This window comes from Mauremys reevesii, linkage group 12 (assembly GCF_016161935.1).
Source record: "Mauremys reevesii isolate NIE-2019 linkage group 12, ASM1616193v1, whole genome shotgun sequence".
In the NCBI taxonomy this organism is placed as follows: domain Eukaryota; kingdom Metazoa; phylum Chordata; order Testudines; family Geoemydidae; genus Mauremys; species Mauremys reevesii.
The window spans coordinates 22,566,336-22,593,404 of record NC_052634.1 but is presented as its reverse complement, the minus strand read 5'-3'; the positions used below and the strand labels follow the sequence as shown (position 1 = coordinate 22,593,404).

The following is a 27,069-nucleotide window of genomic DNA, read 5'->3' as shown; positions in this document are numbered from 1 at the left end:
CCATGATGGGGAAGGAGGGAATCTCTGAGTCACCCCATCTCCTTCCAAGTATCAGAGGAGTAGCTCTGTTAGGGTACATCTACACTTACCAGCCGGGTCGACGGGTAGCGTTCGACTTCTCGGAGTTCGAACTATCGCGTCTAATCTAGATGCGATAGTTCGAACTCCGAACGCGCTCCCGTCGACTCCGGAACTCCACCACCGCAAACGGTGGTGGCGGAGTTGATGGGGGAGCCGCAGACTTTGATCCCGCGGCGTCTGGACAGGTAAGAAGTTCGAACTAAGGTAGTTCGACCCCCCCCCCCCACACACACACAAGTGTAGACCAGGCCTTAGTCTGGATCTGCAAAATGTGACAAAGAGTCCTGTGGCACCTTGTAGACTAACAGACATATGGGTGCATGAGCTTTCGTGGGTGAATCCCCACATCGTCAGATGCATGTAGTGGAAATTTCCAGAGGCAGGTGTAAATATGCAGGCAAGAATCAGTCTAGAGATAACAAGGTTAGTTAAATCAGGGAGGATGGGCCCCTCTTCTAGCAGTTGAGGTGTGAACACAAAGGGAGGAGAAACTGGTTCTGTAGTTGGCTAGCCAGGGACAGTCTTTGTTTAGTCCTGAGCTGATGGTGTTAAATTTGCAGATGAACTGAAGCTCAGCAGTTTCTCTTTGAAGTCTGGCCCTGAAGTATTTTTGCTGCAGGATGGCACTTTTAAGTCTGCTATTGTGTGTCCAGGGAGGTTGAAGTGTTCTACAGGTTTTTGTATATTGCTTATGCTCCAATACGTATTTTAGTCTATAAGGTGCCACAGGACTCTGTCGCTTTTTACATCTTCTTCCAGTGTCACAGAGGCTGAAATGACACTTTTCTTGCCCCTGCTCCTCTTCATTTAAATGTCATATGAAAAGTTCCCATGATAACTGCTCTTCAGCACAACACGAGAACAACTGGCAATGATACAATCTGTAACACTGGTGACTAACAATAACTTTGCAATAGGAGGAATGGTATAAATGTGATGCTCCCTGGTTCCTGAGAGGAAGGGCACACTAGAATTACTCATGGGAGAATGGAGTTGATAGAAAGGATAAATGAGTCCACCTCAAAGAGGTCAAACTGCAAAATGCAAAAATGGGCCACTCACTCATCTGGACAAGCTGAGGGATATCGGTGCTTCAAACAGCTTTTAAAAGTGGGAATCAGGAAAGTATTAAAGTATTGATAGCCCTAGAGGTTTTTATGGTGTTGATCCCCCTTGCAGATTCTCTGATGGCTCACATGGGCTCAGTGGCAAGACAAGGTTTTCCCACACTCACTGCTTCCATTGGGTCGCATACCTGTGTGGATTCTGAGATGGGTAAGAAGGTGTGAGCTGTGATTGAAGGTTTTCCCACACTCACTGCATTTATAAGGTCTCTCACCGGTGTGGATTTTGTGATGTTTAGAAAGGCCTGAGCTGCTAGTCAAGTTTTTCCCACACTCAAGGCATTCATAGGGCCTCTTCCCTGTGTGGATTCTCTGATGCCTAATATGGTCTGAGCTGGTAATAAAGGTTTTCCCACACTCACTGCATTCATAGGGCCTCTCCCCTGTGTGGATTTTCTGATGCCTAATAAGGTCTGAGCTGGTAATAAAGCTTTTCCCACACTCATGACATTCATAGGGCCTCTCCCCTGTGTGGATTCTCTGATGAACAGAAAAGGCTGAGCTGCAAGTGAAGGTTTTTCCACACTCACTGCATTCATAGGGCCTCTCCCCTGTGTGGATTCTCTGATGAATAGAAAGGGCTGAGCTGCAAGTGAAGGTTTTTCCACACTCACTGCAATAAAAGGGCCTCTCCCCTGTGTGGATTCTCTGATGTTTAGAAAGTCCTGAACTGCTAATGAAGCTTTTCCCACACTCACTGCATTCATAGGGCCTCTCCCCTGTGTGGATTCTCTGATGAATAGAAAGGGCTGAGCTGCAAGTGAAGGTTTTCCCACACTCACTGCAATCAAAGAGCCTCTCCCCTGTGTGGATTCTCTGATGTTTAGAAAGTCCTGAACTGCGACTGAAGGTTTTCCCACACTCACGGCATTCATAGGGCCTCTCCCCTGTGTGGATTCTGTGATGTTTAGAAAGGCCTGAACGGCTAATGAAGCTTTTCCCACACTCACTGCATTCATAGGGCGGCCTCTCCTGTGTGGATTCTCTGATGTTTAGAAAGGGCTGAGCTGCAAGTGAAGGTTTTCCCACACTCACTGCAATAAAAGGGCCTCTCCCCTGTGTGGATTCTCTGATGAATAGAAAGGGCTGAGCTGAAAGTGAAGGTTTTCCCACACTCACTGCAATAAAAGGGCCTCTCCCCTGTGTGGATTCTCTGATGTTGAGAAAGGCCTGAACGGCTAATGAAGCTTTTCCCACACTCACTGCATTCATAGGGCCTCTCCCCTGTGTGGATTCTCTGATGTTTAGAAAGGGCTGAGCTGCAAGTGAAGGTTTTCCCACACTCAGTGCATGTATTTTTCCTCTTTCCCATGAGGACTTCCTGCTGTGTTGTGGTTTCCTTGACGCTTTTCTGAGTTCCCCGACAGGAAATAAATTTACCCATTTTCTCCTCTGGCTGGTTTCCTTGCTCTCTTTCTGGTCTGTGCTGAATCTCACAGGATTTTCCCTGCTCATGACTCCAGGACACATTCCTTTTCGATCTTTGCGATAATTCTCTGTGTTTAGCCACTTTCTCAACATTTTCCTGCTGAGAATTCTGCTCCTCTTTCTCACATACCATTGCGTCACCTGCTGTGATAGAGACAGAAACCTCAGACAGGGATGGAAAGGGGAAGGCCAAACCAAAAGAAGTGCTGGAGAGACGTCAAATAAAAATCGGGAACTGAACTCCCCCAAACTCTTCCCCAAACAGGAGAGAGGAGGGGATCAATTCGGCCCTCACATCCCATCCAAACTCACAGGGGAAAGGGAGGAAGCTACTGCCTGGTGTCTGCTAGGGTCTACAGGAAGCCATGAGCTATATTTACCCTGAGGATACGACCCCTGCTAGGGACAATAATGAACTGAGAAACCTTCCAAGGGCTTTGTAGGGCTTCCCAGATGTTTCCTTCAGGCACTTCCAGATTCTGAGTTGGTTTAATCTTTCCTCACCTGTGCAGGAAACTCTCAGGATCTCTCTTTCCTCTGAACCCTGGAGGTCTGGGACCCATGGCTCTTCCCCTTGTTCCAGCTGGGAGATTATATGAGGTTTGGAAACTGGAAACGCTGCTCAGATAAAAGAAAACAAAGGAGTTCAGCTGATTTCATATGACTGTGTCATAAAAAACACTATTAATTTAACTTCAGTGCTTACTGTGACCCAGTGTGCCTGGGGCAGTCCACACTGAAAATGCCAAGATCAGGGCAGACTGAAAAAGGGAGAGCAGATGCTCCCAAAACTGGTGGTTAACATGGAAGTTAAATTCACCAATCAGTCACCAACTGTGCTTCTGATCCACCACACTGGTTATTGAGAAACTGAAAAAAGACATCACACGTGGCCCCCTTTACTGCATTCCAGTTCTCTGACTCCCAATCAGCACCTAGGTCCGGCACAGTGAGAAGTTATTTAAAAACTCTGATCACATAAACGAAGTGTTCTTCTGACCCCAGAGTCAGCCACATTACCAGGTCTGTATAGGTTTGGATCTTACCCAGAATACTATGATGCCAGCCAATCCTTAGCATCTAAAGTAAAGGTTTATAAGCAAGAAAGCATCTCAACTAAAGGTTTATTATAAAAGAAGGAAAGAAAAAGGAAGTTGTTAAAAATGGGAAAACAGTCAGATACATTCAGAAATCTATATATCTGGTTCTTAGCAGTATTGGTGAGTTTCTGGCTTGAAAGGCTCTCTGGTAATGATTTTTTGCCCCAGATCCCTAAGTGGCCCCCTCAAGGATTGAACTCACAATACTGGGTTTAGCAGGTCAATGCTCAAACCACTGAGCTATCCCTCCCCCCACATCATTCAGTCCTTTGTTCCAAGGTTCAGTTTGTAGAGAAGTTGCTCCAGAGGTAGGAAGAGGGACTGAAGACAAAATGGAGATGATGCAGCTGCCCTTTATATTCCTTTTGCCAAGTGGCTTCTACTTCCTGTGTCCCAAACACAAGCTTCACAGCACATGGCATGGAAAAGCCTTGGAGGTCTCAGTACACAGGCATATCCTTGCATGTCTTGCTGACTCAAGAGGTGTCTCCCCTTGATCCTTTCAATGGGTTCATTGTACAGCTGATGACCCCGGATGGGCCATCAAACAGGCTGGGCAGCGCTGATGCCAATATGTCTGGGGGTGTCACTCAGAAACACTACACAAGTCTGGAATACAGATATACCCTACATATCTATAACTCACAATACAAAGATAGACACAAGATTATCAAACTTGGAAAATCATAACATTTTCATTGATACCTTACATGGCATATCTAGCACGATTCATTGCAATTTCATCATACTGGTATTTATAATAAAATAATAATAATATAAAGTGTCTCTCAATTCCATAGAGTGTCACTTAATAAACCAGTGAATTCCCAGGACCGGTTCCCCAGGTGTTTGAAGATGCCGAACACCTTGCTTGTGAGGGACTGAAATACCCACATATATGTTGGGAACACACAGACAGACACTGTGCAAGTCTGTGCCCCTATGTTCACTCTTCTAGAGAATTATGATCAATTTTGTTCATAGTATGTGTCAGGGCTGAATCTCCACTCTGTCACTCCGAGTGCAGAAAGTGGGGGCCCGCTAGGATTCTAAAAATTAATTTGTGCGACTCTAGGCTTGTATTAAACCCCCAAAGTTACAGCTTTTCTCTGACCTTGGCTTGGTAAATGTTGCCACCACCCAAATGCAAAAAAACCCAAACCCTTGGACCCAGGAAGGAGCATTTGAGAATTCTTCCTGTGGGCACCCTCAAGCCCTTTCACCTCTCCGGGAAAGAGCTGAGAAGGAAAACAAAGGACACCAAAAATCCAACCCTGTTCTTAAGAGAGAGAAATTTTATTAAAATTGAAAAGAAAAACAATAAATCTGGAACTTAGGCTTTTGCTAGATCTTAAAAGAAACAATTGTTGTAAGCACCCAAAATAGCTTTCCTGGGGGTTCAGCTTAAAGCTTAGAAGCAAACAAAAGTATCTGGGATAGCACAGAGGAGCTCCAAAAGCCAAAATAAAAAATATAAACCTGATTGTGTCTGTCTAAACATTCCCTGTCCAAATCATTTCTTCGAGGGATGGAAGATGAATTTTCAAACCTGCTTCAAGCCACACACAGCATTGCTACTCCGTGTCGCCTTCTCCAGAGAACAACAGACAAAGGGAAAGTTACTGTCCCATTTTAAAAGTTCTAGTCTTTCCATTGGCTCTTTTGGTCAGGTGCCCACTCCTTTTCTTTTACCTATGGCCTTGTTAACCCTTTACAGGTAAAGCAAGCAGAGAAGTCACACCAACAAGGATTTTACAGCAATCTGGCTGGCTGGGTGTTTATAAAAGGGAGATCCCTCCCCTCCCCCTTGATTTATCACTGTATGGCTTGTTCGGTACCATTTGAAAAGACAATCTACTGAAAATCCTCCTTAAAATGTGTAGCAACACTGTATGTAAAGTTATGAGATTTTACGGCATGATGTTACTGAAAAAGTTGCAACCCTAACCCTAAGTTCCTCAGAGACAGCAAGGCAAACAGCTGGTCAAATAGCCATTCTCCAGGAGAGGGAAGGTGTGAAGAAGACATTTACATTCCATCACAGGGACCACTTGAAGGTCATATCTACGAGAGCCTGTCACCATGACTCAGCTGATAACTGGATTTGTTTCTAGTACAAAGGACTGAATTATAAAGAGAGGTGAGGAAAATGCATGAGACTCTCTCTCTCTCCCCCCCCTTTCCCTCTGCTCATGACAACTCCTGAAGAACTGAATGTGGGCAGCAGGGGTAGGTTAGAGGGATTCCCGGCTGAAAGGAAAACCAGCCTGTCTCAGCAGATGGTGAGAGAATCATTAGTTTTAAATCTGTTTTAGCTTGTTAAGTTAAACATTAGTTTGTGCTTTATCTTGCATTTCTTTTGTAAACAATTCTGACTTTTATGCCTCATTACCAGGGGCGGCTCTAGCCATTTCGCCGCCCCAAGCACGGTGGCACGCCGCGGGGGGCGCTCTGCCGGTCGCCTGTCCCACGGCTCTGGTGGACCTCCCGCAGACGTGCCTGCGGATGCTCCACCCCAGCCGCAGGACCAGCGGACCCTCCGCAGGCAGGTCTGCGGGAGGTCCACCGGAGCCGTCTGCTGCCCTCCCGACCAGCAGAGCGCCCCGCAGCATGCCACCCCAAGCACGTGTTTGGCGTGCTGGGGTCTGGAGCCGCCCTGCTCATTACTTGTAGTCACTGAAAATCTTTTTTTTTTTTCCCCCAGTAGTTAATCTTGGTTTATTGTTTTCTCTAACCAGTGTGGTTGGATTAAAGTGTGTTGGAAACTCCATTTGGAATAACAAGGCTGGTGCATGTCATTTTCCATTGATGAAATAACAGATTTCATATAGGCTCCCACTGTTCAGTAGTGTGCTGGACAGGACAAGATGCACATTTCTGGGGGATGTCTGGGAGCAGAGAATTTTCTGGGGTTCTCCGGTGGGGTACTGTAATTCGGGAGTTGCTGACTAGCAGCACTCAAAACTGTGTAGCTGGGAGCGAGTTACATTCTGGAGACTGCGTGTTACCTGCCCAGGAGTGGCTGCTCTCACAGTAGAGCAGTGTAAAAGGCACCCCAGCCTGGGGAACTGAGGGGACACAGCTGTTCAACAGTCCAGATTGTACTGTGCTTAATGTCACAGACACTCAATTTCAAAGTCTCTTAAAACACATAGAAAGTAAATCCATGTCCCAGAAATCGAAGTCTCCAGAGAGAGGGCAAGTCTCTCTGGCTCTGCTTCTTGCTGACAGACAGGTCCAGAGACAAAGAGAGAGTCCTGGGGAAGCTGGAAACATAAGCGTGGGGCTCAGTGGAGAAACGGGACAGGAAGGGCAGGGATATTACTGAATGCAGCATCTCAGCACTACTAAATGTCAGGATAACACATAGTGCAGCCCACTGGAAAACATAATCCCAAATATACATATAAAATGATGGGGTCTAAATTAGTTATTTCCATTGATTTATATAAGGGCAATAAGATATTCCATATATTATTGTCTATCCCTTTTTAAATAATTTCTAACATCCTGTTTGCTTTTTTGACTTCTGCTGCACACTGCTGGATGTCTTCAGAGAACTATCCACAATGACAAAAAGATCTTTTTCCTGATCAGCTGTAGCTAAATTTGCCCCCATCATATTGTATGTATAGTTGGGGTCGTTTTTTCCAATGTGCATTACTTTACATTTATCCACATTAAATTTCATTTGCCATTTTGTTGCCCAATCACTTAGTTTTGTGAGATCTTTTTGAAGTTCTTCATAGTCTGCTTTGGTCTTAATTATCTTGAGCAGTTTAGTAACATCTGCAAACTTTGCCACCTCACTGTTTACCCCTTTCTCCAGATCATTTATGAATAAGTTGAAAAGGATTGGTCCTAGGACTGACCCTTGGGGAACACCACTAGTTACTCCTCTTCATTCTGAAAATTTACCATTTATTCCTACGCTTTGTTCCCTGTCTTTTAACTAGTTCTCAATCCGTGAAAAGATCTTCCCTCTTATCCCATGATAGCTTCATTTATGTAAGAGCCTTTGGTGAGAGACCTTGTCAAAGGCTTTCTGGAAATCTAAGTACACTATGTCCACTGGATCCCCCTTGTCCACATGTTTGTTGACACCTTCAAAGAACTCTAATAGACTAGTGAGACATGATTTCCCTTTACAGAAACTATGTTGACTTTTGCCCAACAATTTTTGTTCTTCTATGTGCCTGACAATTTTATTCTTTACTATTGTTTCAACTAATTTGCCTGCCAGAGACATTAGACTTACCAGTCTGTAATTGCCAGGATTACCTCTAGAGCCCTTTTTAAATATTGGCGTTACATTAGCAATCTTCCAGTCATTGGGTACAGAAGCTGATTTAAAGGACAGGTTACAAACCATAGCTAATAGTTCCCCAATTTCACATTTGAGTTCCTTCAGAACTCTTGGGTAAATACCATCTGGTTCCGGTGACTTGTTATGTTAAATTTATCAATTAGTTCCAAAACCTCCTCTAGTGACACTTCAATCTGTGGCAATTTCTCAGATTTGTCACCCACAAAAGGTTTGGGAATCTCCCTAACATCCTCAGCCATGAAGACTGAAGCAAAGAATGCATTTAGTTTCTCTGCAATGACTTTATCATCTTTAAGGGCTCCTTTTGTACCTCAATCGTCCAGGGGCCCCACTGGTTATTTAGCAGCTTCCTGCTTTTGATGTACTTAAAAAACATTTTGTTATTACCTTCTGAGTTTTTGGCTAGCTGTTCCTCAAACTCCTTTTTGGCTTTTCTGTTCCATTTTTACACTTAATTTGGCAGTACTTATGCTCCTCTATATACACCTCACTAGGATTTGACTTCCACTTTTAAAAGATGCCTTTTATCTCTCACTGCTTCTTTTACATGATTAAACCAAGCCACAGTGGCTCTTTTAGTTCTTTTGCTGTTTTTTTAATTTGGGGTATACATTTAAGTGGGGCCTCTAAGAGTGTGTCGTTGACAAGCATCCATGCAGCTTGCAGGGCTTTCACTCTAGGCACTGTACCTTTTAATTTCTGTTTAACTAGCCCCTCATTTTTGTATAGTTCTCCTTTCTGAAATTAAATGCCACAGTGTTGAGCTGTTCTTCCCACCACATGAATGTTAAATTTTGTTATATTATGATCACTATTTCTAAGCGGTCCTGTTATAGTTACCTCTTGGACAAGATCCTGCTCTCCACTCAGGACTAAATGGAGAGTTGCTTCTCCCATTGCGGGTTCTTGTACCAGCTGCTCCAAGAAACAGTCATTTAAAGTATTGAGAAATTTTGTCTCTGCATTTTGTCCTGAGGTGACGTATCCAGTAAATATGGGGATAATTGAAATCTCCCACTATTATAGAGTTCTTTATTTTGATAGCCTCTCTAATCTCCCTTCGCATTTCATCCTCACTATCATTGTCTTTCACAGGAGGTCGATAATAGAATCCTATTGTTATATTCTTATTAGAGCATGGAATTACTATCCATAGAGATTCTATGGAACATGAGGTTTCATTTAAGATTTTTACTTCATCTGAGTCTACATTTTCTTTAACATACAGTGCCACTCCCCTCCCCACCCCCCAAGTATGACTTGCTCCGTCCTTCCGATATATTTTGTACCCTGGAATGATTGTGTCCCATTGATTGTCCTCACTCCACCAGGTCTCTGTGATGCCTATTATGTCAATATCCCCTTTTAACACGAGGCACTCTAATTCACCCATCTTATTATTTACACTTCTAGCATTTGTGTACACGCACTTTAAAAACTTGTCACTGTTTATTTGTCTGCCCTTTTCTGATGTGTTAGATTCTTTTGTGTGTGAATGCTTCTTGTCTGATCTGGCTCCTACTTTATCCTCTTCCAGCCTCTCTTCCTGACTAAAACTAGAAAAATCTCTATCACTACACTCTCCTCTAAGAGAAGTCTCTGTCTGATCCACGTGCTTCTCTGCAGCCATTGGCTTTCCCCCATCTCTTAGTTTAAAAACTGCTCTGCAACCTTTTTAATGTTAAGTGCCAGCAGTCTGGATCCACTTTGGTTTAGGTGGAGCCCATCCTTCCTGTATAGGCTCCCCCATCCCCAAAGTTTCCCCAGTTCCTAATAAATCTAAACCCCATCTCTCTACACCATCATCTCATCCACGCATTGAGACTCTGAAGCTCTGCCTGCCTACCTGGCCCTGCGCATGGAACTGGGAGCATATCTGAGAATGCCACCATAGAGGTCCTGGATTTCAGTCTCTTTCCTAGCAGATTAAATTTGGCCTCCAGGACGTCTCACCTACCCTTCCCTATGTCATTGGTATCTACATGTACCACGACCACTGGCTCCTCCCCAGCACTACACATAAATCTATCTAGATGCCTTGAGAAATCCGCAACCTACGCACCAGGCAGGCAAGTCACCATACGGTTCTCCCGGTCATCACAAACCCAGATATCCTTGTTTCTAATGATCGAATCTCCCATTACTAACAGCTGCCTTTTCTTAATGAGTGGAGTTCCCTCCCCCGGTGAGGTAACCTCAGTGCAAGAGGTTACCCTAACACTATCTGGAAGGAGGGTCCCAACTATGAGAAGCTTTCCCTCTGCTCCCATTGACTGCTCTCATTCCCTGGGCCTTCCATCCTCCTCAACAGTGCGGGGGGCTGTCTGACCGGAGTTGGGACAATTCTATAGTGTCCCGGAAAGCCTCATCGACATACTTCTCTGCCCCCCTTAGCTCCTCCAGTTCCAACACCCTGGCCTCCAAAGCCTCCACACGGTCTCTGAGGGCCAGGAGCTCCTTGCACCAAATGCACACATACATACGTGACATAAGAACGGTCGTACCGGGTCAGATCCAAAGGTCCATCTAGCCCAGTTTCCTGTCTACCGACAGTGGCCAATGCCAGGTGCCCCAGGGGGAGTGAACCTAACAGGCAATGATCAAGTGATCTCTCTCCTGCCATCCATCTCCATCCTCTGACAGACAGAGGCTAGGGACACCATTCCTTACCCATCCTGTCTAATAGCCATTGACGGACTTAACCACCATGAATTTATCCAGTTCTCTTTTAAACGCTGTTATAGTCCTAGCCTTCACAACCTCCTCAGGTAAGGAGTTCCACAAGTTGACTGTGCGCTGCGTGAAGAAGAACTTCCTTTCATTTTCTTTAAATCTGCTGCCTATTAATTTCATCTGGTGACCCCTAGGAAGCTTCTGTTGATTATGCTGCACTTAACCCTCAGTTTTACTTGAGCAAACAGGAGATATTTGACATTGTGTGATACGGCTCCTGTGCTCTGTTCCCAAAGTGTTCTGCAGCAGGGGAGGGTCTCTGGCAGTGTGTGTCTCACTAGCATATTGGGGTGATGCTGAAACTGGGCAGAGTAGAGGTGGCATTGTGGGGCTGGCGTAAACCTTCTCTCTCCATTTCCCCTTCCAAGAACCGAGAGGACGGGAATCCTTACCCAGTGAGGTCACATTCTCATAGTTCTCCTGCATGACATCCCAGTAGAGGGCTCTCTGAGCGGGGTCCAGCAGAGCCCACTCTTCACTGGTGAAATACACAGCCACCTCCTCGAAGGTCACTGGCCCCTGAAAGAGCAAGAGTCCAACACTCAATACCTGCTGCCCCATTCACAGCCCCACTATTTGTGGGGAGAGGAGCCCATCAAAGGGAAGCCCTGGGTGGTTTGCATTCAACAAAGTCCCACCCCCACCCTGCTCAGAGCATCCAGGAAACATCAGAGTGAGGGGACAAAGAGAGCCCCTTATCTCTCCCAGCAGATCCATCACACACCTACTAGCCACAGACTGATAGAGGAGAGGGAGCCCCTAGCAGGGACCAGGGAGAGATCCCTGTTAGGAAGCCCAACACCCTCCTCATTGTGAGGAGCTGGGTATGAAGGGAGGGGAATCTCCCCTAACCCTCACTGGTGGGTGCCCCCTTCATATCTCACAGCAGCCACTGGTTAGTCGGGTCAGGCTCCAGCACTATGAGTCTGGTCAGTTTTCCCAGCCCCATTCACGTGGGTTATTTTCTGCTTCACAGACTAGAGCATTTCCACCTCCGAACCTCATGGGTCTGTTCCTAGAATCTAGGCCACTTATTAAACAACTCCCAGCAGGTTTGTCACACCCTGTCCTCCCTTTCTCCACCCTGTGCATTTCCTTCCCCGCTCCAACCTCCAAACCAGACTGTGCAAACCTGCCCATCTCCGGTGTATTTGCTGTCCCTCTCCCTTCTGTAGGAACCCACCAACCCCCCCTCAAAAAAATAATCCCTACCTGAGCTGGCTCCACTGCAGCCATTTCTCTTCCCTGTGTCATGGGGGGATGGGATGAGCTGGAGAAAAACATGGACGTCATTCTGCAGCCTGGCAGGGTGAGAAGGGCAGTCGTGGAGGTTTCAGAACAGGCTTTAGTTAATTTAACATCACGAGTCCCCAGGCCCTTCCTCCAGACAGGCATCCTAGACTCTGCCATGCTGGGAACATGCTTGATCTCTTTATTAAAGTGTAGACCTGGCCCCTCCTGCCAGGCTAAGCCCACAGAGATATTTTTAACCTCCCTTCCGCCTCCCCTGATCCTGTAACAAAGTCTCTGAACACAAGGCTAGAAAAGAGCAGAACCAAAGGAGTCACTGTGGGGGATTCCCAGGACACTAACCCCACGGCAGCCACACCCCAGCAGGGGAAATATGGAGTCAGGAACCAGCTTTTCCTCTGTCTGAGCCTTTTCTTGTTCACTGGAAAGTGGTTCTGCCCAGGATGCTGCAATACATGTGTCTGGGTGGACTAGAGAGCTGGAAATCTCTCCCCAACACACACACTCATTTCTCCCACTGCCCATTTCAGTCTCTCCTTCCCTGTCCTCTCTCCTGCCCCTCTGGCTAAGACAGTCCCATTCCTGGGGGCTTTGCTCTCCCATGGCTGGGTTTGCTCCTGGCAATTGCTAATGGGAGGAGAGACTGTTTGTGCAGAGTCACTTTCTTGCTAGTCCCCAGCACTTTCCCTGAGGTCTTTCAGTTACCTGGAGTCTGGTAGAATTTGTATTAACAGGGCCCAAGGCTGCTCTAGGGGGCTAGTACCAGCTGGAGAAAGTCATCCCCTGGGCCGGGCAGAGAAGAAGTTTTAATTAACGTCACTTCCCAGCACAGAACCCCGCTGGGGGAGCAGCAGCTGCTAAGCCTGGTCTCCCAGATCACAATGGAGGCTGCAGCGTCTGACCCAGGAATCTGAACCCCAATGTCCTGAGCAGAGAGGGACAGAGCGTTTGAGCAGCTTCCCTCCTTTAGCTCTCTGGGGAGAGCAGCTAATGAGAGCCCCTCCTCACAGGGAGAACTGCTGATCTCATTTGCCTCACTGTCCATCTGGAGTCACTCCTTGTCTTTCCATGCAGTGACTCTGGATTAACAATGGTCTCAATAAAACCACATTTCAGGAAGAAGGAGTCCAGAACGCTGTGGAAGAGACCATTGTGTGGCATTTCTAGCCCCCTTCCCACCTGCCTCACCCCCCAGATCTAGGACAAGGACTGGGGGGGGGGTGAATATTCCCTGCGGGACCAGAAGTTCCTGCAGTTTTCAAGAGGGGAGAAAAGCAGAATCTGTGATTTCACCTGACAGTGTTTGATAAGTGGATAGAAAGTTACCAGGGTGAGGGGGCCTGGCTGGGGGCTGCCTGGCCACGCTTGGAGCCAGGATTGTGGCACAAACTGATCCGGGAGCAGGATCAGGGTTAGTAGCAGCCCCCAGACACCCCCCAGTGCCCAGAGCCCAGACCCCACAGCCGGGGCCCCAGACACCCCCACAGCCCCAGCCAGGGTCCTGCCAGATCTGCCCTGGCCCCCAGTCCCCAGAGCCCCTGGCCAGGGGCCCAGACACCCCAGAGCCCCACCAGGCCCAGGGAGAGCTGGCTGGCGAAGGGGAGAGAAACTGGGGCACAATCGGGGGGGGGGGCAGGGAACTTCTCAGGGGTTGGGGGCGGGGGGGGCACCCTGGGGGCTGCTCGTGGCTCTCTAGGAGAAAGGGGCGGGGGTCCCCACGGGGCAGCGGTAAATCCGAGGATCTCAGCCCCCTTTCTCCCCTCCCCTGGGCTCACTGGCTCCCCGGCCATGTCCGGGCTGCACCGACACTTCCCCGCCCCTTTCCCAGCCCCGGGGCTAATGGGCCCCGGCACAGACCCCCCCCCCCACCCCGCTGCCCCGCCCGGGCTCCCGGCTCACAATGGAGCAGCCGGGCGCGCTCACCCAGCAGCTGATCACGCTCCGCCCCGCCCCCGATCTGCGCATGCCCAGAGCCGGGAGACACAAAACTCTTCTCCGGCTCCGGGAGAGGCGCCAACGGCCCCGCGCGAGTTCGCAGTCCCGCCCCGCCTCCCTCGCCAACGTCACTTCCGGTCCAGGGAGCGCGATGAACTACATCTCCCAGCCTGCCCCGGGGGCGCTTCCGCCCTCCCCAGCCCAGGGAAGGGAGGTCCCCGGGGCCAGCCGGACCCTCCCCCCACCGCTCCTCCTTCCCCCGGCCCCGCCCCCTCTCCCAGCCGGTGCCTCTCAGACCCCCCCCGCCTGTTCCCGGGGAGCGGCAGAGCCGGGGGGGCTCGTGACCCCCCCGTAATAACCGGCTCCGAACAGCACCCGGCCCCGGCCCCGCCCGGCAGGAGCGTGCCTGCCCCACGCGTGTCCCCGCCCCCGGGCCCGAACAGCCCCGGCCCCGACCCCTCCCGGCAGGAGCGTGTCCGCCCCGCGCGTGTCCCCGCCCCACGCTGCCCCCAGCCCCGGCCCCGCCCGGCAGGAGCGTGTCTGCCCCCGCCCACGCGTGTCCCCGCGCGTGTCCCCGGCCCCGGCCCGGGCCATGGCCCCGCTGCCGCACACAGGGGCGGAGGCCGGGTGGGGGAGGGGCGGCTCCTCCCCGGCCCTGGCCCCGCCCCCGGGCCCCTCGCCGGGGGGTTGGGACCCGCCTCAGCCCGGAGGGGCAGGAGAGGGGCCGGGTCTCCCAGGGGAAAAGCGGGGCGGGGCTGGTGTAGCAGCTCGGCCCCACCCTGCGGTGCCCGGCTCAGCAGAGGGGTCAGCTGGATCCCAACCGCTGCAGACACCTCGGCGAGCGCTGCAGCCCGGGGTTTGCAGGGCACGGGAAGGGGCTGGGGGAGCTGGGAGCGGGGCGGGAGGCAGGAGCCGGGAGCGCACAGAACCGGGAGCATCAACCCCCGACAGCTCCGGAGAGACCAGACGCTGCTGCCTCCATCCGGAGCTGGGAGCTGAGCAGCTGCTGCTTCCCCAGCCCGACATTAACCCCTCCGGGCCGGGCGGGGGCTTCTCTGGCTGCAGTGGGGCCAGCTCAGGTCGGGTTCTTGGGGGGCGGCTGGTGGGTTCCTGCTGGAGGGAGAGGGGCAGTAAACACTGACGAGGTGGCAACTTCTGGGGAGTTAGGTCTGGGGGGGGGGGGGGGCAGGGAATCCGCTGGGTGAGGAGAGGGAGGGGACAGAGTGTGACAAACCTGCTGGGACTTGTTTAACGGGGGCCTAGATCCTCAGAACAAAGGCTTGGGTGTTGGGGGAGAAAATTCCCTAATTTGTGAAACAGGAAACAGACAAAGCAACTCCCTGGGTGGGGCTGGGAAAACTGACCAGACTCCCAGTGCTGCGAGCCAGGGGCTGGTGTGACATGGAAAGGGGGCACCCACCAGGGAGGTGTAGGGAAGATGTCCTGGCCCCTCACATCCAGCTGCTGGCAGTGGGGAGGGTGTTGGGTTCCTACCATGGGGCTGGATCAGCCTCTGGCTCGTAGCCGTGTGATGGATCTGCTGGCAGAGACAAGGGGTCTCTCTTTGTTCTCTCACCATGGTGCCCCCCTGGCTGCTCTCGGCAGTGTGGGGATAGGACTGTGCTGACTGTCTCTGTCTCAGAGCTTCCATTTGATTGGTTCCTTTCCTCCATGAATAGTGGGGCAGCAGGTGTTGGACTCTTGCTCTTTCAGGGGCCGGTGACCTTCGAGGAGGTGGCTGTGTATGTCACCAGGAAGAGGGGCTCTGCTGGACCCCACTCAGAGAGCCCTCTGCAGAGACGTCATGCAGGAGAACTATGAGAATGTGACCTCGCTGGGTAAGGATTCCCGTCCCCTCCGTTCTGAGAAGGGGAAATGAAGAGTTAAGGTTCATGGCACTCCCACAATGCCACCTCTGCTCTGCCCTGTTTCAGCATCACCCCAACATGCCAGAGAGACACACACTAGCCCTCTCCCCTCCCCGGTTACAGAGCGCTCTGGGAACAGAGCAGTACAGCAGAAAGTCTCACGACTTCTCTGTGCTAAGATAATATTCAGGTTCGTCTCCGTCATAGCAAATAGAAGCTTCCTCCCCCTGGCCTGCTCTCCGGTACTGAACCTCCTGCACACAGACCATCTGAGACTGTCAGTGTTACCACCTCTTTGCCCTCAACCTGAGTTTTCCTTTGAGTCACTGCTTCACTTACCCTCACTGAGCCCCACAGATCACTCGAACATACGCCCCCAGGGTGCTGACAACCCCCATGGCAAGAACACGCCCTTGGGCACCTTTGCTGACACAGCCTACAACACTCAGCACAGAACTGAGGCAGAATTGCCCCCCCCAAGTTTCACATGCACCTCTCTGCATAGCACAAGCACAGCTCTGCCCAGCTGCTGCAACCCATCCCTCGGTCAGCCAGTCACAGCTCCAGCTGGCCACGTGCACACAGCTGGAGGCATGCGGATAGATGCTGGGATTCCCACCTGTGAACACAGCACAGACAGTGGCACGTTCTCTTAGTCTTTCCTCAGATCGATTATAGGTTCGTAGCTTTGAAGGCCAGATATGACTATTAGGTCATCTACTCTGACGTCCTTTATACCACAGACCATATAATTCATCCCGTTACTGCTCCATTGAGCTGAACACCTGAGTCGCTGTGGGAGTTTGTTAACCTTTGCACGGCCCACACAGAACCATCCTCAGTGGTTCTTGCCAGCTGCAGGGTTAAGGGTTGGGGGCAAAGTTAAGGTTGCATTGGAGGGGGGGCGTTTATATTAACTTCTCGTTTCCTGGTTCGCAGAGGTTTAAGTTTAGTCACCATCTATACCAGAGGTGGGCAAAGTACCCTCCTGCCTCCCTTGTTTTCTTTCCCTTGAGCAGGGTTTCCAGTTTCCAAACCCTACGTGATCTCCCAGCTGGAAGGAGGGGAAGAGCCGTGGGTCCTGGATCTCCAGGGTTCAGAGGAAAGCGAGATCCTGAGAAGTCCCTGGACAGGTGAGGAAACATCAAATCAACCCAGAAACTGTCAGTGCCTGAGAGAACCAGCTGGGATTCCCCACACAGACTCTGTGAGCTCAGGACAGTCCCCAGCAGATCTCACTCCTGGCTTCCTACAGATGATGACTGACAGCTTGGCTGGAGCTCCCTCCCTTCCTACTGAGTGTCTGGATGGGATGTGGGCAGGGCCGGCCTTGGGGACATGGCACCCTGGGCAAACTTGCATTTTGGTGCCCCTGGCTCCCATGGGCATGGCACCCCCCCCTGTCCCCCATGGGCTCCCCAGGCTCCTCACCCTCCCTTCCCCCCAGCCCCTGCACTGTGCCCCCTTCGCTCCAAATACCTGCTCCCCCTTCACTCCTAACACCTGCCCCCTCCAGCCCCTCCCAGCACCTGCCCCCTCCTGTGCCCCTAAGCCCTGCACTGTGCCCTTTCACCCCAACCCCTTCCTCCCTCATGTGCCCCTAAGCCCAGGACTGTGCCCCTTCACTCCTACCCCCTGCACCTCCCTCCTGCACCCTGAACCCCTGCATGGTGCATACCCCCTGCACCCCAAACCCTGCCCCCTGCACCCCAACCCCTGCCCCCTCCTGAGCCCTCAGCCCCTGCACTGTGCCCCCTTTGCCCCAAATGCCTTCTCCCCCGCCAGCCCCCCTAATCCCTACCCCCTTCAATCCTAACTTCTGCCCCTGCACCCCAGCCCCTGCCCTCCTGAGCCCCAGCCCTGCACTGTGCCCCCTTTGCCCCTAACCCTGCATCCTCCTGCACCCAAGTGGGGAACCTGACCTAGATGCACAAAGCAGCTGGCATTGCTGCTCGCTCCCCACTGGACTGCTGCTCCCTCCCACGCAGCCCTGGGGGCTGGGAGAGGAGCAAGGAGCGATGTGAGGGCTTCCTGCACCCAGGTCACTTTCCCTGCAGGCTGTGTAAGGGGAGGGCAGGAGAGCAGCTGCTCCTGATGTCTCAGCTCAGCCCAGGTGGGGAAGTGACCTGGATGCAGGGAGCCCTGGGGTGTGTGTGTGTGTGTGTGTTGAGGGGAGGATATGAAGGAGTGTGTGTGTGTTGAGGGGAGTGTGTGAAGGACTGTGTGTGTGTGTGTGTGTGTGTGCGCCTGAGTGAGTGAGCGCGCTGTCTCTTTAAGAAAGCTCTCTGGGTCAGGACCTGAACTAGGCTTGTTCAGACACAAGCAGCTGCCGGCAGCTCCGGCCCCAGAGAGGCAGCAGCACACGCAGAGTCCCCCTGTCCCGTCACCCCAGCTCAGTGGAAATCGGGTACCTGGGTTGGGGGGAGGGGATCACCCCGCCATCAATCAGCACCTCCCCCCGCAGACACCAGCGCGCCAAGCAGGCGCTTGGAGCGCCGCTTTCGGGGCGGCATTTGCTCGGTGGAGCTCCCGCCGCATGCCGGCGGCAGGTCCACCGGAGCCCGAACAGCGGACCTGCCGCAGGCATGACTGCGCGGGTCCCGCCTTCCGCGGCCCGGTTGAGCTCCCGCAGGATGACTGCGCAGGTTCGCCGCCCCGGCTCCGGTGGACCTGCCGCAAGCAAGCCGTCAGGAGCTCAACCGGAGCCGCGGGAAGAGGGGACCCGCCGCGGGACCGGGGAAGGGCGGCGCAGCGCACCGCGCTGCTTGGGGCAGCCTACTTTCTAGAGCCGCCCTGCAGAGCAGTCAGGAGGATGCTCGCCGGGAGTGGACAGGGGCGACTCTGGGGTGAACGGGGGGCGGGGGGACAGGAACAGCAGCAGCTGCACACGTGGAGCAGGGCGGAGGAGGGGCCCCTCCGCTCCGGAGCAGTCACCTGGCTCTGACGGCTGGTCATCCAACTGCCCCCTGCAGCTCGGCTCCCTCCCACTCCCCCACGCTGCTGCTTATCTGCCTCCCGTGCCGCTTTCATCGGCAGCAGGTCAGGCGGGAATCCAAACCCTGCGCCCGGCACCCCCTTGGGTGGGGCACCCGTACGGCCCCCCCTAAAGGCCGGTCCTGGGTGTGGAGCAGAATTGATCCCCTCCACTGCCCTCTATGGGAATGAGTTTGGGGGAATTCAGTCCCCGATTTTTATTTTCTGTGTCCTCAGCACTTACTTGGGTTTGCTCTCTGCCTTTCCATCCCCAATTCTGAGATTTCTCCTCCCTTCTAGCAGGTGATGGGGTGGTGAGGGAGAGCGAGGAGCAGAATCCTCACCAGGAAGATGCTGAGCTTGCTGAAGCGAATGGGGAATTACTGCGAAGAGCCAAAGGGAGCGTGTCCCGCCCCCGTGAGCAGGGAAAAGCTGGTGAAAGTTACCCCACACCAGAGAGAGAGCAGGGAAACCACTCAGAGGAGAGAGTGGATGAACCCATTAATTGTCAGGGACCTCACAGGGACCTCAAGGAAACTACATCCCAGGAGAAAATCCTCAGGGAAAACAGAGAGAGACGACATGCAGTGAGTGTGGGAAAAACTTCAATTACCGCTCAGCCCTTATTCGACATGAGATAATCCACACAAAAGAGAGACCCTACGAATGCTGTGAGTGTGGGAGAAGCTTCAATCGTACCTCAGCCCTTAGTAGGCATCAGCAAATACACAGAGGAGACAAACCCTATGAATGCTGTGAGTGCGGGAAAAGTTTCACTCACCTCTCCTCCCTTATCTCTCATCAGACAACACATACGGGAAAGCGACCCTACGAATGTTGTGAGTGTGGGAAAAGCTTCTCTCGGAGCTCAAACCTTACTATGCATCAGAGGATCCACACAGGAGAGACACCCTATGAATGCAGTGAGTGCGGGAAACGTTTCACTCATCTCTCCTTCCTTATCTCTCATCAGAGAGTTCACACGGGAGAGAAACCCTATGAATGCAGTGAGTGCGGGAAAAGCTTCTCTCGGAACTCAACCCTTATTACACATTACAGAATCCACACAGGGCAGGGACCCTATGAATGCTGCGAGTGTGGGAAAAGCTTCAGTCATAGCTCAGGCCTTTCTAAACATCAGAGAATCTGTAAAGGAGATAAACTTCATAAAAACCTTCTCTAGAGCTGTCAGAAATTTTTTTTCTTTAATTCTTTTGACAGTTCCCAGATAGTGACTATTAAGGTATTTGCATCTTTTGCACATTGTGGTCCCTCAGCTCCCACACACGAGTTGCCCCTTTTGAAGCTCGCCCATCTTTGGGGTGGAACCTGTGGTCCTTTCTATCAACTCCATTGTCCTGTGAGTCATGGGAGTGGGTGTCCTTTCTACCAGGAATGTCCGTCACCCCAGGTGAGGGAGATAGGGGGTGTCTTCAACCAGTTACGTTGAGATAAAATCTACCTGGGCCTCATCACTATGGTTGCCATGGAGTTAGCTAGCTTGAGCTCACTTTCCTGATGTAAAAAGAGAACTATTCTTGCACTAAAGACATGGGCCATGGAAAGTAGGTGGAGTTTTCTTACACATTTCCTCCTGATCTGACCTAACCACTGTCACATTTCCTTGTCTAAACAAACCTGGAGATTCACATTTGTACTCCTCCTCCCAGTGCAAAGTTATTGTTTGAGTTGCCACATTCCTCTTTGAGGACAGATTTTCTCATTCCCAGTTGTTGTCACATTACCCTGGATTGTGCAGAACAGCAGTTATTTTGACTTTTTTCTCATTTAAACTATATTTAAATATGATGAAGAGCTGGAGCAGTGTCAGGGAAATAAGTGTCATTTTAGGCTCTGTGACACTGGAAGGAGATGGGGAAGGATGGAATCTCCGAGTCACCCCATCACCCCAGAACTGCTACCTTGTGCCTGAGCCATGCAGAGTTCACCCCTTCGTATTCCTTCACTTCCCAAAGTGTCCGGTGAGGTCATGTTCTTGGCTGTCACTTGGGAATGGTGCTTGTACACGTCTTTGATCCTAAATCAGTCAGTCTGGCAGGAGGTGAAAGTGTCACAGACTTGGAAGGGGATTTCAAATGGATCCCAAGCACTGTTCAAATCCCCTTTTCCCTCTATTGGCAAAGCCACTTCTGGGAAGGTCGGCTGTTTTTTCCACCCGTTATGAAGGTGCTAAAACTTCTGTAAATAACACTAATGAGACAGCGCTGGGTGAAGCAGGTTTCAGTGGATCATTGGAGAATTTCTCATCCTGATTCTGAGACATCAGATGTAACCTAGTCTGGAATTTCACTTTAAATTAAAATGAAAGTGTCTTCTCCCTCTCTGTGCTATGGGTTTTCTATATTTCATGAAGGGTCCTTGGTCATATAACTGCACGTTAGTGGTGTTTGACAGATTGTAGCTCAGATTTATTGGGAAATTTCAGCCAAATGACCATCATTCTTTACTTTAGGTTTGTTTTTTCCCCTATCCCTGCATGGTGACATGGAGAAAATTCAAATGCAGTTCAGTCAACAGGAGAGAATACTCCAAGCTGCTGGACATATTATCAGAGAAACAGTCATGTATTTAAATCTCCACTCTGAAAAGGTGAACAGCAGCAGACCCCAAATGGTGCAACTGATGGAAGTAAGTGCACATGGTCACAGGATAATAATATTAGGAGATATACTGATCTCCTAGAACTGGAAGGGACTTTGAAAGGTCATTGAGTCCAGCCCCCTGCCTTCACTAGCAGGACCAATTTTTTTCTCCAGATTCCTAAGTGGCCCCCTCAAGGATTGAGCTCACAACCCTGGGTTCAGCAGGTCAATGCTCAAACCACTGAGCTATCCCTCCCCCCAGGGATAGAATTCCACAGCAAGTGACTTGGAACTAGGCAAAATGCCCAGGTATTTGGTTCCCAAGGTATTTGTGACCCAGTCCCTACAGGGGGTTACTCCTGAAGATATCTCCTAGCTAATCCCAACATTTGGGAAATGCTGTCTGTGATGAGGTGTATCAACCTTGAACTGGCACTGCTAGGGTTAACTGCGCCCTGTGGGCTGAAGAGGCCACACCCCCTCCCCCTCTCTGGGCATGCGCCGACTGGAGACGGAGTATAAAAGGGAGCATCTCAGCTCAGCCTGGGTGGACTGAGGAGGAGAACCAGCCTATGTTGTGAGCTCCTGCCAGGAAGCTGCTGGACCCCCAGGCTGCACCATCCAGCCACCCTGAGGCCCCTGCAGACACCCAGTTGACCGCCAAGGATGCGACGCTGGATGCCGGGACATTACCGACTCTGGACGTAAGAGGGGGAAGTGACTCAGGGAACGGGACTGTTGCAGTGAGAGATCAACCCTGGACACAGGAGTATTGGTTCCTCAAGGCCCTGGGTCAGGACCTGGTGGAGTAGGGTGGTCCAAGGTCCCTCTACCCTGCACTGCGCCCACCACTGGATGGAGTCACCACCTGAAGACAAGCTGTCTTGACCCAGGGACAGATTTCTCCCCCCCAACCCAAATCCCTGCCTTCTTCCATACATGGCCACACACCCTGTGACAGGATGTATTAACCCCATGACACTGTCCATAATGATGTAGATGTGGAGGAAACAGAAGTGGTGTTTTTGTTGAACTCACCATTTGTGGGTGATGGAACTGTGTGTAGGACGAAATCAGTGTCTTATGTGAGATGGCTGCATTTTTAATAGGAACCTCATCTCTGTTATTTTACAGAGATTCTGATCCAGGACTGTATCTAATCCAGGGGTGGGCAAACTACGGCCAGGGGGCCGCATCTGGCCCTTCAGACATTTTAATCCAGCCACTGGGGAGCAGGCTCTAGGGCTTGCCACATTCTGACACTCCAGCCGGGGAGCAGGTCGGGGGCTGCCCCGCTCCGCATGTGCTGTGGCTCTGTGCGGCTCCTGGGAGCACTGGCATGTCCCCCCTCCAACTCCTACACATAAGGGCAGCCAGGGGGCTCCACACACTGCCCCCACCCCAAGCACCACCTCCACAGTTCCCATTGTCTGGGAAATGCATCCACTGGGAGCTGCCTGGCCATGCCTCCGTGTAGGAGCCAGAGCGGGGACGTGGTGCTGCTCCCAGGAGCTGTTTGAGGTAAGCGACAACCGGAGACTGACCCCCTCCCTTGCCCCAGCCTCCCACTCTCCTACCCCCTCAGTCCCAGCCTGGAGCACCCTCCTCCCCCGCCAACTTCTCCTCCCTCGCCCCACCCCAATCCCCTGTCCAAGCCCGGAGCCCTCTCCCACACCCTGAACTCATGTCTGGCTCCACCCCAGAGCCCACTGCCCCAGGCAGAGCCCTCACCCCCTCCCATACCCCAACCCCCAATTTCGTGAGCATTCATGGCCCCATACAATTTCCATACCCAGATGTGGCCCTCGGGCCAAAAAATTTGCCCACCCCGATCTAATCCCTAACCACAACTGTACTCAAGGGTTCACTGGTGGAAAGGGGGATTAAAGGAAAACTGCCATATATGAGAGAATTCTTTAATTGTTGAGGATTTATTATTACCAATGAAAATGAAATTAAACACGAAGTTACTCTTTAACGGAGAAGAGACTTAATTGTGTGATCAACTGAATTATACTGGAGAAATAAAACTTGTCTTGTTTTTCTTTTTGTTAGTAATGTAGGAAATGGGGGCTAATCCTGAAAAGCTTCTTTGATGTAATTTACCCCCCTTGGCCTAAAATGTCCGGCTGTAAAACCTCACTCCAAAGGTTGGGGTGAGGGAATGTGTGTGAGAAATAGAGTAGAGGAGAAAACTGACCCAGTATCGATTTGAATGATTTGTATTTCAAATGGAACTTATTTTGATTAGCTTCAAAGTCAATTTCTACGTAGTGTGTTAGCAAAAAGAAGGTGGTCAGGGAAAGTGTGGGACCCTTATTGAATGGGGCAGGCAACCTAGGGACAGATGATGTGGATAAAGCTGAAGTGCTCAATGCTTTTTTTTTTTTTTTTTGCCTCGGTCTTCACAGACACGGGCAGTATAGTATGGGGAGGAGGTGAGCAGCCCTCAGTGGTGAAAGAACAAATTAAGGACTATTTAGAGAAGCTGGACATGACCAAGTCCTTGGTTCTGGATCTAATGCATCTGAGGGGCCGGAGGGAGTTGGCAGATGTGATTGCAGAGCCATTGATCATTATCTTTGAAAACTTGTGGCGATTGGGGGAGGTCTCGGATGATTGGAAAAAGGCAAATCTAGTGCTTATATGTCTGCACTGCAATTTTAGTCGTGCAGCCCAAGCCCCATAAGCCTGGGTCAGCTGACCCCGGGTTTGAGACAGGTGCCCTGGGTGTTTTAATCACAGTGTAGACATAATGTTAGGCTACAGCTACAGTGCAATGAAACACCCACGACTGACCCCTGTCACATTAATCAGGGTCAGGCAGCTTGGGCTGTAAAGTTGCAGTGTCCGTGTCTCAGCTCAGGCTCAGTCCCCTGCTCTAGGAGCCCAGAAGATTGGGAGGGAGTTTAGCGAGTGGAAATGGTGAAGTATTGCCCTGGACTCAATGGCATTTCTCCATTGGTCTGTCTGCTTTGGGGCACAGACAATAACACGTCCTGCTGCATTTGTTATTTCAAAGGGTGGTTTAGGATTTTCATTCTCACACACGGTGCACAAAGCAGGACTCAATCCTGGGTGCAAACTAAACCAGCTGCCCATGGATTCTGGCAGCCAGAATGAGCCATTTGGTGTGAGAGCCCAGACCTGCCCCTGTCCCAGAGGGAGGGGGGTCAGCTGTGACAGGCTGGACCACTGACCTATCAGCTCTTAACTCCCAAACTTTCATCAACTCTATTATCAGTGCCTGTGAGTGTAATTTAAACCATACTGGACTGGACCAAAGGTCCATCTAGCTCTCTGTTTTGTCCTCTGACAGTAGCCAATACCAGGTGCTCCAAGAGTTAAACAACAGGGCACTACTGGGAGTTGAACCCAGGATCTCCTGTTTACAAGACAGGTGCTTTAGCCAGCTAAGCCATGGTGCCTGCCTGTGGCTAAGGGACACTCTCTGCCCACACATGACTCCCTGCTATCCCCAGTGGGGACTGACAAGCTTTCCATGTGTTTGGATTCTGCAAAGCAGAGGAGCAGGTGAAGTTTTCCTTGCAAGCTCTGTGTGTTTGTGTGAATCTTTGGCCAGGTCTGCACTACAAAGTTATTTCAGCAGAATTATATTGCTCAGTTGTGTGAAAAACACACAACGCTCCCTCGGTCGGCACTCTTCTCTGTCCCAACCCACAGCCCCTCCTATTCCCAGTGCCCCTCAATCCCAACCTCGACTGGAGGCCTAGAGCTTTTTGCAGCAAACTTCAAGTGACAAATTGTCAGTGTAAATGCTGCTGGTCATTATATCACCATAAGTGGCCGCCTCCAGTATCCCACCATGCCTGCCGTGAACTCACCTGCCCTGCACTCCTGCTACAGAGGCTGGGCCCCTCCCCTTTCATAGCTCCAGAAAGTTCTGACAGCTGAGCCTGCTGTGTGCACTGGGATTAGGTTGATAGAACTGCATTGCTCGGGGGGGGTTACATTTTTTACACCTCTAAGTAATGTAGTTAAACCGACCTAATTTTGTAGCGTAGACCTGTACAAACAATCACTCACACACCTTGGGAGTAAACCTTCCCCTGCTCCTCTGCTTTACAGAATCCAAACACGAGCAAAGCTTGTCAGGGCTCAGTGGGGATTGGCAGAGAGTCAGGTGTGGGCAGACAGGATGCTTTAACTAACAGCAGGCACCAGGGCTTAGCTGGTTACAGCACCTGTTTTGTGAAGAGGAGATTCTGGGTTCAACTCCAAGTGATGCTTTGATGAGTGGCTTTTGGGGCACCTGGTGTTGGCTACTGTCAGAAGACAAGATTCAGAGCTAGATGGACGTTTGCTCTAGCCCAGTGTGGTTTTTCTTATGGTTTAAATTACACTCGCAGGCACTGACAATAGAGTTACTGAAAGTTTGGGTGTTAAGAGCTGGTAGGTCAGTGGTCCAGTCCCCTCAATGCGGTTTCACCATTTCCACTCGCTAAACTCCCTCCCACCCTTCTGGGCTCCTAGAGCAGGGGACTGAGCCTGAGCCCAGACACGGACACTGCAACTTTACTCCAGCCCAAGCCGCATGGCCCTGATTAATCCGACACGGGCCAGCCGAGGGTGTTTCATTGCACTGGAGACTCCCAAGGACTATCCCAGGAACCGTGTACAATGCAGGCTTCTCCGAGATAGCACAACGACAATGGACACTGCTTGACTCACATCGTAGCAAAGGAGCTTCCTAGCAAGTTGGAGGAAACTATGAAAGACGGGAAGAGACATCATGACTTGGCCTCTCTCCGCCACAATTCAGTAGCTGGAAACACACCTGGAGGACAAAGACTGAACTGACTCAGAAATCAGAATAGAATAATAACAATAATACTTTCAAACCAAAGACCCCAACCAGACTAGTATTGGTTTTTCAGCAGAAAATTTTCAGTTTGGGGAATTTTGTTTTCTCAGTCAGACCTTGCCAAGGGAAGCAGGGAGAAAATGTTGGAGTTGCCTCCTTCAGAACAGCTTGGCCTAGACACTAGCTCTGGGTCACTGCTCTGGTCTTGCTCGGGTTGAGGGTATTTTAATAATTTGGGCAGATCCCAGGGTGTTTGGGGGAGATGATGAGGATGTTACCTTTTGAGATAAAAAATATGAAATACAGCACTAGAGAATTTTTTTTAAGAAATCTGGGATTTAGACATTTTATTTAAAGCAAAGGAGTTCTGAGTTTCTGTTTGCAAGAAGCAACATTGTTTGATCTGTCATTGTACCAAAGGGGAGATGATTGTCTACAAAGGAGGGGTGATGACTAAATGCATCCGATGAGAATGGGATTCGAACCCATGCGTGCAGAGCACAATGGATTAGCAGTCCATCACCTTAACCACTCGGCCACCTCATCTGAGCTAGCAAAAAAGAGACAGGAGGAGAAATCTTAGGCCGGCAGAGCTAGGGACAATAAGGAGTTTTTAAATACTAAGTGGAAGCAGAGGCTGAATGAGCTCCCCCCTCACATCTAGTGAGGAGATGGGGGAAAGACTTCAGGAACAGACCGTGTTTGCACAGACACACCTACTCTGCCTAGATATGCAGCATGATGGGGCCGCTTTCCCAAAATGACCAGTTTTGGCTGGTGGTGGGTTACAAATCACTTTAGGATTGAGTGGAATGAAATGT

General features: G+C 50.9%; 1 protein-coding gene and 2 non-coding genes across 3 annotated transcripts; all 3 read right to left on the bottom strand.

The window, feature by feature from the left end:
- Window positions 1-1,343: 1,343 nt before the first annotated feature.
- Window positions 1,344-13,834, bottom strand: LOC120375924 (zinc finger protein 3-like; the record flags this gene model as incomplete). Its single annotated transcript, XM_039496946.1, has 3 exons — window positions 13,820-13,834; window positions 2,339-2,487; window positions 1,344-1,917 (listed from the first exon to the last, which is right to left on the bottom strand). Coding segments are annotated over exons 1-3 (738 nt in total), but the record flags the coding sequence as incomplete, so codon positions are not given.
- A 10,943-nt stretch (window positions 13,835-24,777) lies between these two features.
- Window positions 24,778-24,851, bottom strand: TRNAT-UGU. Its single transcript has one exon. It is a non-coding gene; the product is annotated as a tRNA-Thr (tRNA).
- Window positions 24,852-26,712: 1,861 nt separating this feature from the next.
- On the bottom strand, window positions 26,713-26,794 carry TRNAS-GCU. Its single transcript has one exon. It is a non-coding gene; the product is annotated as a tRNA-Ser (tRNA).
- Between the last annotated feature and the right edge of the window lie 275 nt (window positions 26,795-27,069).